Genomic DNA, 12573 nt, shown 5'->3' on the forward strand with positions numbered 1-12573 from the left:
ATTACATCTCACCTCTTGAAATTTTTAATTTTATAACAAATGATCTTTTTATTATTAAATTATTAAATCAATTAATAATTTTTAATAATGTCAAAATTTTATTTTCATTTAATAATTTAGATAATTTTAATATTGGATAGGCTAGCAGTTAGAAATTTCAATTTTCAGTTAATCTTATTAAATAAAAAAAATATGATAGAAAGATATTTGTAATTTTTCAGACGACAAGAGACAATTCGCAATTCAAACAAGAGTGTTGCTATTAGCATCTCATTAATTATTTTGGACCCCTCAATTTTTAGTTTTTTTATTACAATAATAACATCAAATAAAATAACTAAAAATGACTATTAATTTTGGGACTCCATCTCACAATTAAACTCATACACCATTACATCACGAATTAGAATTTATGAGAGCACCTACCTTCATCACCACCTATCCATTTTCTGTAAATCTCACCTTCAAAACTTACCCACCTTCAAAACCTTAAAAATCTTTTGACAATAATATTCCAACAATAATGGTAGCAACCATTTGATTACCTACACTTCTCCGACAATGATAATGTGTGGAAATTTTTTCAGTAACTATAACTACATGAGACGAGAGGAGCATAACAATAAAAGTTCATAAAATGTTCATAACTTTGATGGTGTTCTTACCTCAGAGGAGTTTGGCCTTGTAAAGTTAAGTTTTTTAAAAAAAATGATATATAACCGAAATTCGAAAACAGAAGCCCGAACATTATTTATTTATTCGGGAATCGGTAACCCAACATTAATCATCGAAGAAAATGATGAGACGACACAGAGAGAGAACAAAGACAACAGTCACACTTGACTCTTCTTTTTTTTCATCGGTTTTGTTAAGATTTTCGGAAGAGAGGTTTTTTTGGAGGTGTGGAGAGGTGTCCATTCAATTGAATGGGTGAAATGTTTTTACAATGATAATTTTGGTATTATTTGGGGAAAGAAAAGAAAAGAAATTTTAAGAATTTCAAAATTTATAAGTGGGGGTCCAAAGAAATAAAAGGTCTAAAATAATAGATGAGGTGCTAATAGCACCACTCTTCAAATAAATCTCAAAAAATGTATTTGTAATTTATCAATTTTTTAGTGATTTTTTTAATTCATATTATAGATTTGTTTTACACTTTTTATATGCACTTAATTTAGATTTACCTAAAAAATAAAATATGTTAAAAAATCTGGAAGAATAATTACTAAAGATATTAAAATACCAAAATGTGCATAATTTTTTTTTTTTTGTCTTAAAAATTTCTCACATATATTTTACTTTTTAATATGAATAATTCTAAATTAGGTGAATTTAAAAAAAAAAAAAAAACTGACCAATATATTAAAGAAAAAATGTTTATTGAAAATTTAAAAAAAAAATCAAAAAACAGTTTTTGGAAATTAAAAAGATTGTGTTTTTTAAAAAGAAAAAAAAAATGGAGTGACTCTTCCATTGTCATGTTTGGATCGATTATATAAAAATAAATAAATAAATAAACTATTACATGTTATAATATCCAAAATAATAATTTATATTATTATTTATTTATGGATTGTTTGGGATGTCCTAAATAAGTGCACTTTTTTACTTTTTGAACTAAAAAATTGAGTAAAAAAATATGATTGTTTGGGTTAACTTTTTAACTTTTTATGAAAAAATGTGTATTAAAAAATTGTATAAATTAGTGTGTAGGGAAAATTAGGATTGAGAGTTGTACAGCCGTAATTTTTTACTTTTGGTGAATAGTGATAACTTTTTAACTTTTTGAGTAACTTTTTGACTTTTTGACTTTTTTGGAAGTTGCCAAACTTGACCTTAATATTTAGATAGACAATTTCAATCTTATAAAAAAATTAGTAATCATTCTATATATTTTATCTCACAATTTTTTTTTTCATTTTTGAGGAGATTTAAAAAGTGAATTGTAAGAAAAACCATTTTTTCTATATTTCTCCTTAATTCTTTTTCTTTATTAATTGAGAGGGAGATTTTATGTGAACTAGGGCCAAGCTAGACGCAGACATTGTAATGGACCGATTTGTGGGCCATAGTGAAAAAGGCTTCTCAACTGGACCTTGCTTCTATAAGCTCAGTCCGAAATAGTGGCAATTAGCTCGGTCTATGTATTTTGAACCGAGGTATGGGCTTCAAGTAGCTCGGTCCCATGTTGTATGAAAGCTGGGCAGAGGTACTTTGAATCGAGCTACCTAAATAAGTGGGCTTAGTGGTTAGCCGAGGTATTGATGAGAAAGGATGCCGGGCTTGGTATAGCTCGGCCGAATGCTATCTACGTCATTACTTGAGTGTATAACCAATGTAATATAGCTCGGTTGGGTCGCAGCAGCCTAAACAAAGGAGGTAACCATCTTACTTGGTTGGTGGAAAGCAGAGTGTTATGATAATAGACATTCTTCATTGAGCTTGAGACTTCTAAGAAGGCTCTGCTAAGGAGAGTAGAGTCCTACTAAGATTGTGTTTGGTTAGTAGTGAGTAGGGTGTGTGGTTTCTAGGACTCTTATAAGGAGAGTTGGAATCCTACTAAGATTTTGTCAGAAAAAATCTATAAAAGCTCATAGCAGGACCTATGTACAGGTATCACAATTTTTACCTTCGAATATATAGAGCTTTTTGTCTATTGTCTACTTGCTGACTTAGGCATCGGAAAGATATTCGGCACACACCCGCCGGCTAGCTTACATTTGTATTTTCAGGGAGTAAAGCGACGACGTTTGGAGGAAGCGCAAACTTGATCAACAAGATTATACGAGAAGATTATTTCGTACTCGTACATTAATCTAAACAAAAAAGTTAAGACAAAGATGCATCAATTGCTTTTTGTAATCTCCAAATCATGTGATTTCAATTGCAAATCTTTCACTTCCTCTAGTTGAGAAATTTTACTATGCAAACTTTTAAAAATGTGCATATTGTGATTTGAAACAAAATTACAAAAAATAAAAAAGAAAATAAAAAATCATAACTTTTAAATATTTATAATACAATCACGATGATTTGTAACTGAAATTTTTTTTATACAGTTAATAGGAGGAAAATAGGAGAACCGGAAGTCAAACTCGTAACTATAAAACTTGAACCTAGATATTACACCTGATAAGATAACACTTTATTCACCACTCAAATCCTATGGCCTTTATTCTTTTTTACTTTACCTGACAATATACACGTAACTATAAGACTCGAACCTAAACGAACACTTACTAAGCGAACACTTCATCCACAAATCAAACCCTTTGATCTTTATCCTCTTTTAGTTTGCCTGACAATCCACACGCACAACCTTTTATGTCAATGTGCCCCTTGACATACACATTTAAATAAAAGGAGAATTGCTAATTAGTGACAATCAAAAATTTTATTTATAGAAAAAGTAAAAAAATATATAATTATAATAATCAATATTTATAATATTTATCATTTTTTGTAAATAAATTTTCTAGAGTCATGCTACAGACTTCGAATATTGAGGTGCGAATTTGCCTCGAATTTGTTTAATCAATCGTCCGGTCAATCGTCCAACAAAGAGATTGACAGCCACGGTTGCTAGGTGAAGATGGGAGAGACTGGGAGAGTCACGAGAGGGCATCAGAGCTGGTGGGAGAGTGGTGGTGGTGGTGGTGGTGGTGGTGGTGGTGGTGGTGGTGGTTGGGGGGGGATGGTGAGGGAGCGCATGGCAGTGGTGGCCGAGCACCGGTATTGCCGAGGGTAGAGGAAGAAGGGAATGAGGGGCAATTATATTAATTTAAGGAAAAAGAAAGGGGCGTTTGGTCAAAAAAATTCAAGCTTCCATGTCCATTGCAATTACTTTTTGTTCTCCCACTCATTTGTAGTTTTTTTTTTTTTTGGTCCAGTTGACACTCTGGGGTATCCTAAACGTCATAGATGGGCTATGGTCAAGTTGTGAACATGAACGAATCATCGTGTTCACGACCAACCAAGGATAGACTTGACCCTGCAATATTGCGCCCCGGTCGCATGGACATGCACATTAACATGTCATACTGCACCACTCATGGTTTCAAGATCCTAGCTTCCAACTATCTTGGCATTGAGTCACACCCTCTCTTTGGAGAGATTGAGAGCCTATTGGAGAATGTTGAGATCACTCCTGCAGAAGTTGCAGAGCAATTCATGAAGAGTGAAGATGTTGATGTTTGCCTTAAGAGGACTTATAAAACTCCTAGAGAAGAAGATCAAAAGCAGTGAAATCAAGGATGAAAATGAAGGAACAGTTGGAATTGAGGAAGTAAAAAGGCCAGAATTAGATGGAAAAAAATAGAAAGTTAGGAAAAAATTTTGGGCACAGAAAACAGGAGAGAAGAAGCCTATATTATTTGATATTCAATCGAGAATGCAAAATATGTATTTAAGATTTATATTCTTGCTACAAATTAAGTTGTGCAATTAAATAATATCCCTATGTGCATTTTTCCTATGGATGATCTTGTATATGAATGCTAATAATATTGTGGTTGATTAGGACAAAGTACAAGAATTGGATTAAGCCACGGCAAAAGGGGTTCATAAACCGGGCAGGCGGGCTTTTGGGTACATGGAAAAGTAAAAGTGGATGGAGGGTGCTTCTCAGATAGAGTTGGGGTGGGGTTGCTATAGTGGCTAGGGTGAGTCTTCCTACACAGCTTGATGCCCGGCTCTAGATGAAACTGCAGGGGTTACCACCACATCCTATCCTGATAGGCTCAAAGCTTTTCATAGTTAGGTGGGGTAGAAAATCTGTTCTCAAAAAGAGACAGATCAGAAATGAAAGAGGAAGGTACTTGGTTAGGCCGCAACAACCCTAAATTTCTAGGCTCTAGACCAGCTCAGGCTCTTGGGCTTTGGCTGATCAACAGACCAACTTGCACCGACCCATCCTATATTCCTAAAGCTCAAGCCCTACACAGTGCTTGTTCTTTATCGTTAACCAGAAGATGCTATATAGCAACTGTAATAAGAAAAATCTACTGTGAACTTAACCAAAACAAATCCACTGCCTATACAGCAAAGCCTCCACAAACTATTTCAAGTTATTCAAGAATGACAACATACTCTCTTTTTTCTTTTATATACAAACCATTTCCAATTACATATTTTCAATACCAAATGTTAGGTCTGTACCCCCGATCTACCCTCCCAGACCCTCAATCCAATGATATATACTAGATTGGGCTTTTTTTTTCTTCGAGCAACATGCACCCTATTCTTCATGAATGACGTAGAACATTAGCTTCGCTCAATCTTGAATTTTTCTACACTACACTACATCCCATGTCCTAACCAAAATTTGAATTATTATCACAGATACTTTCAAACTTTTCCAGAATTTTCAAGTAGAATATTACTTGAACCCTAAACATGTCAGTATAATGGGGTCATTCTAATGCAAGCCATGAGAAAACAAAATCTGAATCTAGATGTATTGCACATCAAAGAACTACAATTTTTGCTTATGAGAAAGAAAGAGTATAACATGGCAACAAATGGTTGGATAAAGATAGCAAAAGACAACAAAATGTGTCCATTTCTACTTCAGTGAATTTAGAATGACCGCTAACAAACCCTTTCAGTCAAACTTTCCTGCATTATTGTGAGGCTTCCGCTCAATGCTTCGCATCTTCTTCTTCACAGTGTTTGGAGTACTGATCAGAGTCCATTAAGGATTTCAATTCATCACCGTTGCTTATCTCCACCTTCATAATCCATCCATTTTCGTATGGGCTTGCATTAACCTGAATCAATAAAATAATTATCGTTGACTAAATACAAACAAGAAGAAATTAAAAATCAGAATTAAAAGAAGCAACGAACCATCTTACTTGTTTGTTTCCCTCTCCTTTTCCCCCTTTTCTTTGCATCTATCTTCCCTCATTATTGGTTCCCCTCCATTCCCTTCCCTTCCCTTATTTTTTTGTCCTCTCATGCTTGTTGCTTTTGTATGTAACAACTAACATGCTATGTGCAAAATGCCCAAATTTTTATAGGACTTACTGAAAATAAAAAATTAAACTGGCTACTAGCTATTAAACTAATACCTTATTTTTAAAAAATGGTCTTTGAGCTTATGTATGATACAATACTAAAAATTACATACATACATATGAATGCATCCTATCCTATTTTTTTAGATCTTATTACCGTATTGAATCATATCCATATTCATGCTTCATAGTTTTGTAGTAGTACAGCTTCTAGATAATTCATAACATGGAATATCTAGTTTCAATTCGAAATGAAATCCACTTTTTGGGGGAAAAATCATATCATGTCATTGCCTCCTCGAAAAAATTCATTTAATCTAATTAGATTCATTAAATTTAACTTAACACAAAATCATATCATCTTGGAGAAAAATATTAACAAACACTATATGAAGCTCAAAAATTACAATAAATTAAGAAAATCTATCAAACAATATGACAAGCAACAATGTAACCTTGGATGACTCACCAGACCAGGGGAGTTATTGAGCTCCTCATTGACTTCAACCACTTTCCCTGAAACAGGAGAGTAAATATCACTAGTGGCCTTAACACTTTCAACTGCACCAAAACTGCCACCCTGGGTTACAGCAACCCCGACTTCCGGTAATTCAACATACACAACATCGCCCAAGTGATCCTGAGCATGGTCAGTTATGCCTACAGTTGCAGATTTACCCTCGACTTTCACCCATTCATGAGAGTCGGCATACTTAAAGTCCTTCACAACTGCAAACGATACAAAGAAAATGCTATGAGATAGACAATATGTTGATCAATCAGACTAGCAAGATCATACACATTACAAATACGAAGAGATAAAAACATTAAAAGTATACAAATAATATTGCTTCTATATACATGAATCTAGTGTGTGGTTTCAATTATTTGCTCCAAACATGACTCCTAGAAACATGAACTTTTAACCAATCCTCATGCTTGTGTCATCCACATTTTTTAGTCCTTTTGTTGCCATCCTAAGAGCCCTTAGCTCAAGACTTTACACTAACTGCTAGATAACTTCTTGGCACAAGGTCTAACAACTACATTACCCTAGGAATAGTCATAGGATTGAAGGATATCCCAAATCTGACCACAATATAAAAATGACTATATTTTTGGAATATATATGTAGCTGTGTGTATGTGTATGTAGAGAGAAAAAGAGCGCAGAAAATATATTCCAGATTTCAACATTCGTCTTGTTCATCTCCTCATATGTGTTAAAGGAGTTCACTGTAGTCCCTCGTGCAATGGATTTAAACTGTTCCTCTCGTTTCCTATATTCCAAATTCCAATGATGTTGGACTTTCCTTGATCTCCGTGTGCTCTCAAACAGACAAAAAGCACAACTTTTTAAGCACATTTTTCTGCATTAACTTACTTCTCTGTTTCTTTTGTGAGTTCAAGAACCTGTATAACATATATTACAATTCTATTTTTTTATTCTTTGGTAAAACAGATAAAATCATTTTCTTTTGGATAGATATGCTAATAAAATCACTTACTGCACAAAGAATTCTATCATATTACATTTTTATTCTATTTTTTATTCAAAAATCTGTAATCATTTTATCTCGTTCTTTTCTTTTCAAACCGTGAGTAGTCCTTGACACTAAGCATTCTCTTATTTTCTGAGCAAAGTTCTCCCAGCCGATGCAAGGGGCAGCTGGAACATAAGATCACGAGTTGGATGGTTCAATTTTTCTTTTTTTTTTTTTTTTTTTTTTTTTGGGGGGGGGGGGGGGGGGGGGATTTTTGTACTAAAATACCTACAAAAAAAATTTTAAAATGAAGGAAATTTTAAAAAGTCCACTAAAAAAAAGCAGCAGCCTAAAAATCTATTTTGTTAATTAAATCAGTTTTTGTCATCTTTAGTAACCCTTTTTTTTTTCCTTTCAATTTTTCATCATAAAAATTTGAAAAACAAATAGATGAGTAAAAAACAGTTTCCAAACAATAACAAATGTCTACCCGAGAAATTTTTTTGGAGCCATCACTGAACCCAATCCCAGATTTACAAGCATGTTCGATAAATGAATTAACATATTATCCAAAATCAAAACACCAATAAAGAAGTGATAAAGAATATCAAATACTCAAAGATCACCAGCCCTCTCAACCAAGAAGGCAAAGAGAGAGGTTTCAACAACAACCCATTAATCTCTTCATTGATCAAATGCCAAACCAATAACATATATAGACAAAACCCAATTCACAACACAAAAAACCCAGATCTTTGCTTGATCAGGCATTATAACAAACACATATATGAATGAGATTTATAAAAATGAAGAACAAATCAAGAAAACAAAGAAAGTGGTTAAAGTTGGGTTTTTTTTTTTTTTTTACCAGAAGCAAATCCTCTGTTGAAGACTGAGATCCTGAGATGTGAAGCAACCCTTGAAGCCCACAATCTTGAAGCCATTGTTAACCAAGTTTACATCCACTTTTGCACCGCCACCCAGAGACCTATATACCTCTTTCTCTGCCAGTTTGGAAAATATATACACTCATTAAATCTTTTTAATGAAAATAAATAAATAAAAATTGTAGCGTAGTTTCCTATTGCCAGGTAAAGTAACTTATAGTTTGATGCATCAGTCCCATATCATACCGCAGGGTGTTGTTGAACCCGTAGCGCTCACTATGAATTTTATTTTGATAATTTAAATTGTTTGATATATAAAATTTGTCGAGTATTATATATTTATAAAAAATTATGTTGATCAGATATTGATAGTTACGTGATCAAATCAATTTTGTATAAAAAAAAATGAATGGTAAAAAAGAAACAATTGACAAAAAACTTATTCGATGACATAACTATTGATATCCGACCAATGTGATTTTTTATAGATATATAATACTTGACGAATTCTACATATTGAACGGTTTGAATTATTAAAATGAAACTTGTAATGGATTCTTAAGAGCCCAACAATATCTTCCAATTTGATCTGAGAGTGGAGATAAGCAATTAGCTTTGTAATTTTCTCTTGCAAAAGCTAATATTGCTCTGGTAATAGCATCAATAATCATAGGAGTATTGTAATTAAAATAAGATATATAAAAATAAAAAATAAATAGTGGGTGGGGGTCAATGTGTCAATAAATCCATTTGGTGGAGTGCCGGTTCAGCAGAGGTTGGTGACAGATGATGCCATTCCCTACCATGGTTGGTAATTAGTTTTTTTTTATTATTAATTTTTTTCATCTTTAATAAAAAATAAAAATTCAAAGTTTTTGACACATTTTTTTAACAATTACTAAAGATAAAATATATATATATATATATATATATATATATATGAACAAATAAAGAAAAGTAAAATCTAGTTGTAAAGTATTTTTCAACTAGTGAATATTGTCTTATTCACAAAAATTTGCACTATATTATTGAAAATTACTATTTACACATTATAAAACTTCTTAATTTATAATATTTTGCATTCAGATATTAATTATTGAACAAAATTCATGATTCATATATTAATTATCAAATGAAAATATATTTCCATAATTGATATCAAAAATAAAAATTTTGTATAAACTGAATATTTTTCAAAAGTAATCATGATTTTGGTGTAGGGTTTTTTTTATAAATATTCTAAAAAATTAAATTATTTATCAAAGTAAATCACTTTTCAAACTATTCATCAAACTAGCCTACTTTTTTAAAAACACATGTTCAAAATGCAAGTTAATCATGATCTGGAATGTTCAAGATGCAATTCATATTAACTTGACTCAATGATGTATAGATACGGGCCATGATAATATAAAATTGTATGTTCAAGATGTGATTTTATCATGAAATTGTATTTTGAAAATAATTTAAAAAATTAATTATTTATATAAATAATTTAATTTTTTAGAATATTCAAAAAAACAAAAAAAAAATCTCAGAGTCGCTCTCGTGGAATATTCCCCTTTCCAAACTCTATATATAGCAAGTGGTGGCACATGGTTGTTGGTGCATCTAAATGTCAAATTTCATCAACTATATAAATAAAAAATAAAATAAAATTTATGTATAAAATAATGTAATTATATTGAGATTTATTTTTTTTTAATAAAATATCTATTAAATTTTTTTAATTATTGTTACTTGTGTATCATTTTGATTTATATAATAATAATATGTTTTTCGTATTATATCTATATGTATAAGGGCATGTTTGTTTGGCTGACTCATTGAGAAGATTAGATTGCTAGTGAGACTATCTCACCTATGGCTTGTTTGGTAAGCCATATACTCTATTGGACTATTAATTCAATGAGATTGTCAATGATGTATGACAGTGGGCTTAGCTTTTCCTGAGAAAGTATGGGATTAAAAAAATAGTGAGGGGATTGAAAAAATAAGTGTTTTTTTTTTTAATCCAAGTAGAGCCTATTATTTGTAAAAGAATATTAGATTTGTTTTAGAATTTTTTTTAACATAAAAATATATATATTTTTATTTTATATAAAAATAATTCAACAATCCGATCACTAACCATCTTTCCCACTATCATTAAAATAAATACACTTTTACTTAATCCCCTCATTAACAATCTCCACATTAAGGCCACATTTGTTTGATGGATTAGGTTGGATGAGATTCTTAGTGAGAGGATAGTTAGTGAAAAGATTATTAATATGGAGATTGTTAGTGAGGGATTAAGTAAAAGTGTGTTTATTTTTATAATAATATGGGAGATGGTTAGTAATGAAATTGTTAAATTATTTTTATATAAAATAAATAAATAAATTATTTTTATATTACAAAAATTAAAACAATTATAAAACAAATAGGTGCACTTGGTAAAAAAAATGATTTTTTTATATAAAATAGACTCAACCCCCTTACTATTTTTCTAATCTCAGCCAAAATTCAAGCAAGTTAATCCCCCTACTCAAGAGGATTGCTAAGTCACTTGGACTATCAATCCGCCCTCCTATTTCACTACCAAACATGCTTGGGTCAGCTCTGGTAATCCAATCCGGCCACTCAAGTGTCGAAACAAACATGGCCTGATAATCTCTTTACTAATCATTCCCTTACTAATAATCTCACCAAACTTAATGAGTCAAATAAACATGCCCAAGTGTTTATCAAGCTGCCCTATGCTTTTCATTACATCTCTCATTTTAGTTTTTGATTAATAATTTTATTTGTCTTTCAACAAATAACAGATATTATCAGATTGGATTTATTTATTTATATTTTTTGGGGGGGGGGGGGGCACTATAGACAATAAATATGGCGTTTATATTATGTACATACATGTAAGAGGTAAAATCTATCTTATAACAAATACGGTGGCTCTAGATGTGCTTATGGCATTATTATTGATTTCATTCATTACACAAATTATAAATATTAAAAAAAATTTAAATTATGTCACATCATCAATTAGTACACTAGTTAGTGCACTAATTGGTACACATTGTTTAGCAAGTTGGTTTGTGGCTAAAATAACCTATTTTAACCACAAAATAGCCACAAAAGGCAAAATAGGCTATTTTAACCACAACAAACAAAACATCACATTCAACCCATAATTATTACACTCTTTTCTCACAAAAAAGTTAAAAAACTAAAAAATTCTTCCCAAACTAAGTTTTTTAGCTCAGGCTAAAATAATAAAAAAAGTCAAAAATTCAAAAAGTTAATCCACTTTCCCAACGGAGGGGCATTATTCTAACAAATATCATTTTACTTTTGAAAAAGAATAAATGTTATCATTCATGGTTAAAGGGAAATAATTTTAAATAAAATAGTTGTTACAAGGTGAGGTTTGAATATTTATTTTATAAAAAAAAACTGTAAATTAGTTTTTATTTATTTCTAGAAAAATAAAAACTGAAAATATCACCCGTGCTATGCACGGATTGTGTTTACAATTATCTATATATGTGAATTGTGATTTTTAAATGTCTTTTTTTTTTAAATGCCTTCTTTTTTTTCCTTTTTTATATTATATTAAAGTTTAATATTTTGATAATAATCATATATGTTATTTTGATAATAACCATATATGTTAGAATTTTCAAGAAATTAAATGTCTTTTATTTATTTATTATATTATATTAAAATTTAATATTTTGATAATAATTATATGGGTTGTGCTTTTCAAGAAATTTTTTTTATACTTGTTCTTAATGCATTAAAGTGTTATTATGAGGAATAATAATCATATGTGTTAGAACTTTTCAAATAATTCATGTGTGTTGGATTTTAAAGAATTTTTTTATACTTGTTCTTAATGCATTAAAGTGTTATTATGAGGGTAAGATTTGAAGGTTGTGAGAAATTAATAAATACTAAGATTTTTTTTTAAATCAAAAAATTAAAAAATTTAGATTGAAAAATTAAAACTTCTACAAAGTTTGAGGTTAAAAATTCCTTTTTACTCTATAGTATAGATGTTTAAAAATTTTAAAAATAAAAACAAAAAATGCTTTGAACATCTGACAGAAGGTTCTCCGCAATGTTTCCGCATTGCTTTCACGTTCTTTTTGCATTTTTCGTCAATTTTTAAACTTTTGTACGTTAAAAACAATAAAAA

The 12573-nt window shown here is 30.7% G+C and overlaps 1 protein-coding gene across 1 annotated transcript; it reads right to left on the reverse strand.

The window, feature by feature from the left end:
* Nucleotides 1-5458: 5458 nt before the first annotated feature.
* Nucleotides 5459-8633, reverse strand: LOC114265896 (glycine cleavage system H protein 2, mitochondrial). The gene is made up of 3 exons (XM_028206755.2): nucleotides 8369-8633; nucleotides 6487-6746; nucleotides 5459-5768 (listed from the first exon to the last, which is right to left on the reverse strand). The coding sequence occupies exons 1-3, from the start codon at nucleotides 8442-8444 to the stop codon at nucleotides 5640-5642; spliced, it is 465 nt and encodes a 154-aa protein (XP_028062556.1). The 5' UTR covers nucleotides 8445-8633; the 3' UTR covers nucleotides 5459-5639.
* Nucleotides 8634-12573: the final 3940 nt, after the last annotated feature.

Source organism: Camellia sinensis, chromosome 9 (genome assembly GCF_055761805.1).
Source record: "Camellia sinensis isolate YWXY chromosome 9, ASM5576180v1, whole genome shotgun sequence".
NCBI classification, from domain to species: domain Eukaryota; kingdom Viridiplantae; phylum Streptophyta; class Magnoliopsida; order Ericales; family Theaceae; genus Camellia; species Camellia sinensis.

Coding starts and splice junctions, on each gene's coding strand:
- LOC114265896 (XM_028206755.2), bottom strand. CDS start 8,444: ATGGCTTCAAGATTGTGGGCTTCAAGGGTTGCTTCACATCTCAGGATC. Junction 6,747..8,368: donor CAACAGAGGATTTGCTTCTG/GTAAAAAAAAAA, acceptor TATCGTTTGCAG/TTGTGAAGGACTTTAAGTAT. Junction 5,769..6,486: donor TCAATAACTCCCCTGGTCTG/GTGAGTCATCCA, acceptor TTATTGATTCAG/GTTAATGCAAGCCCATACGA.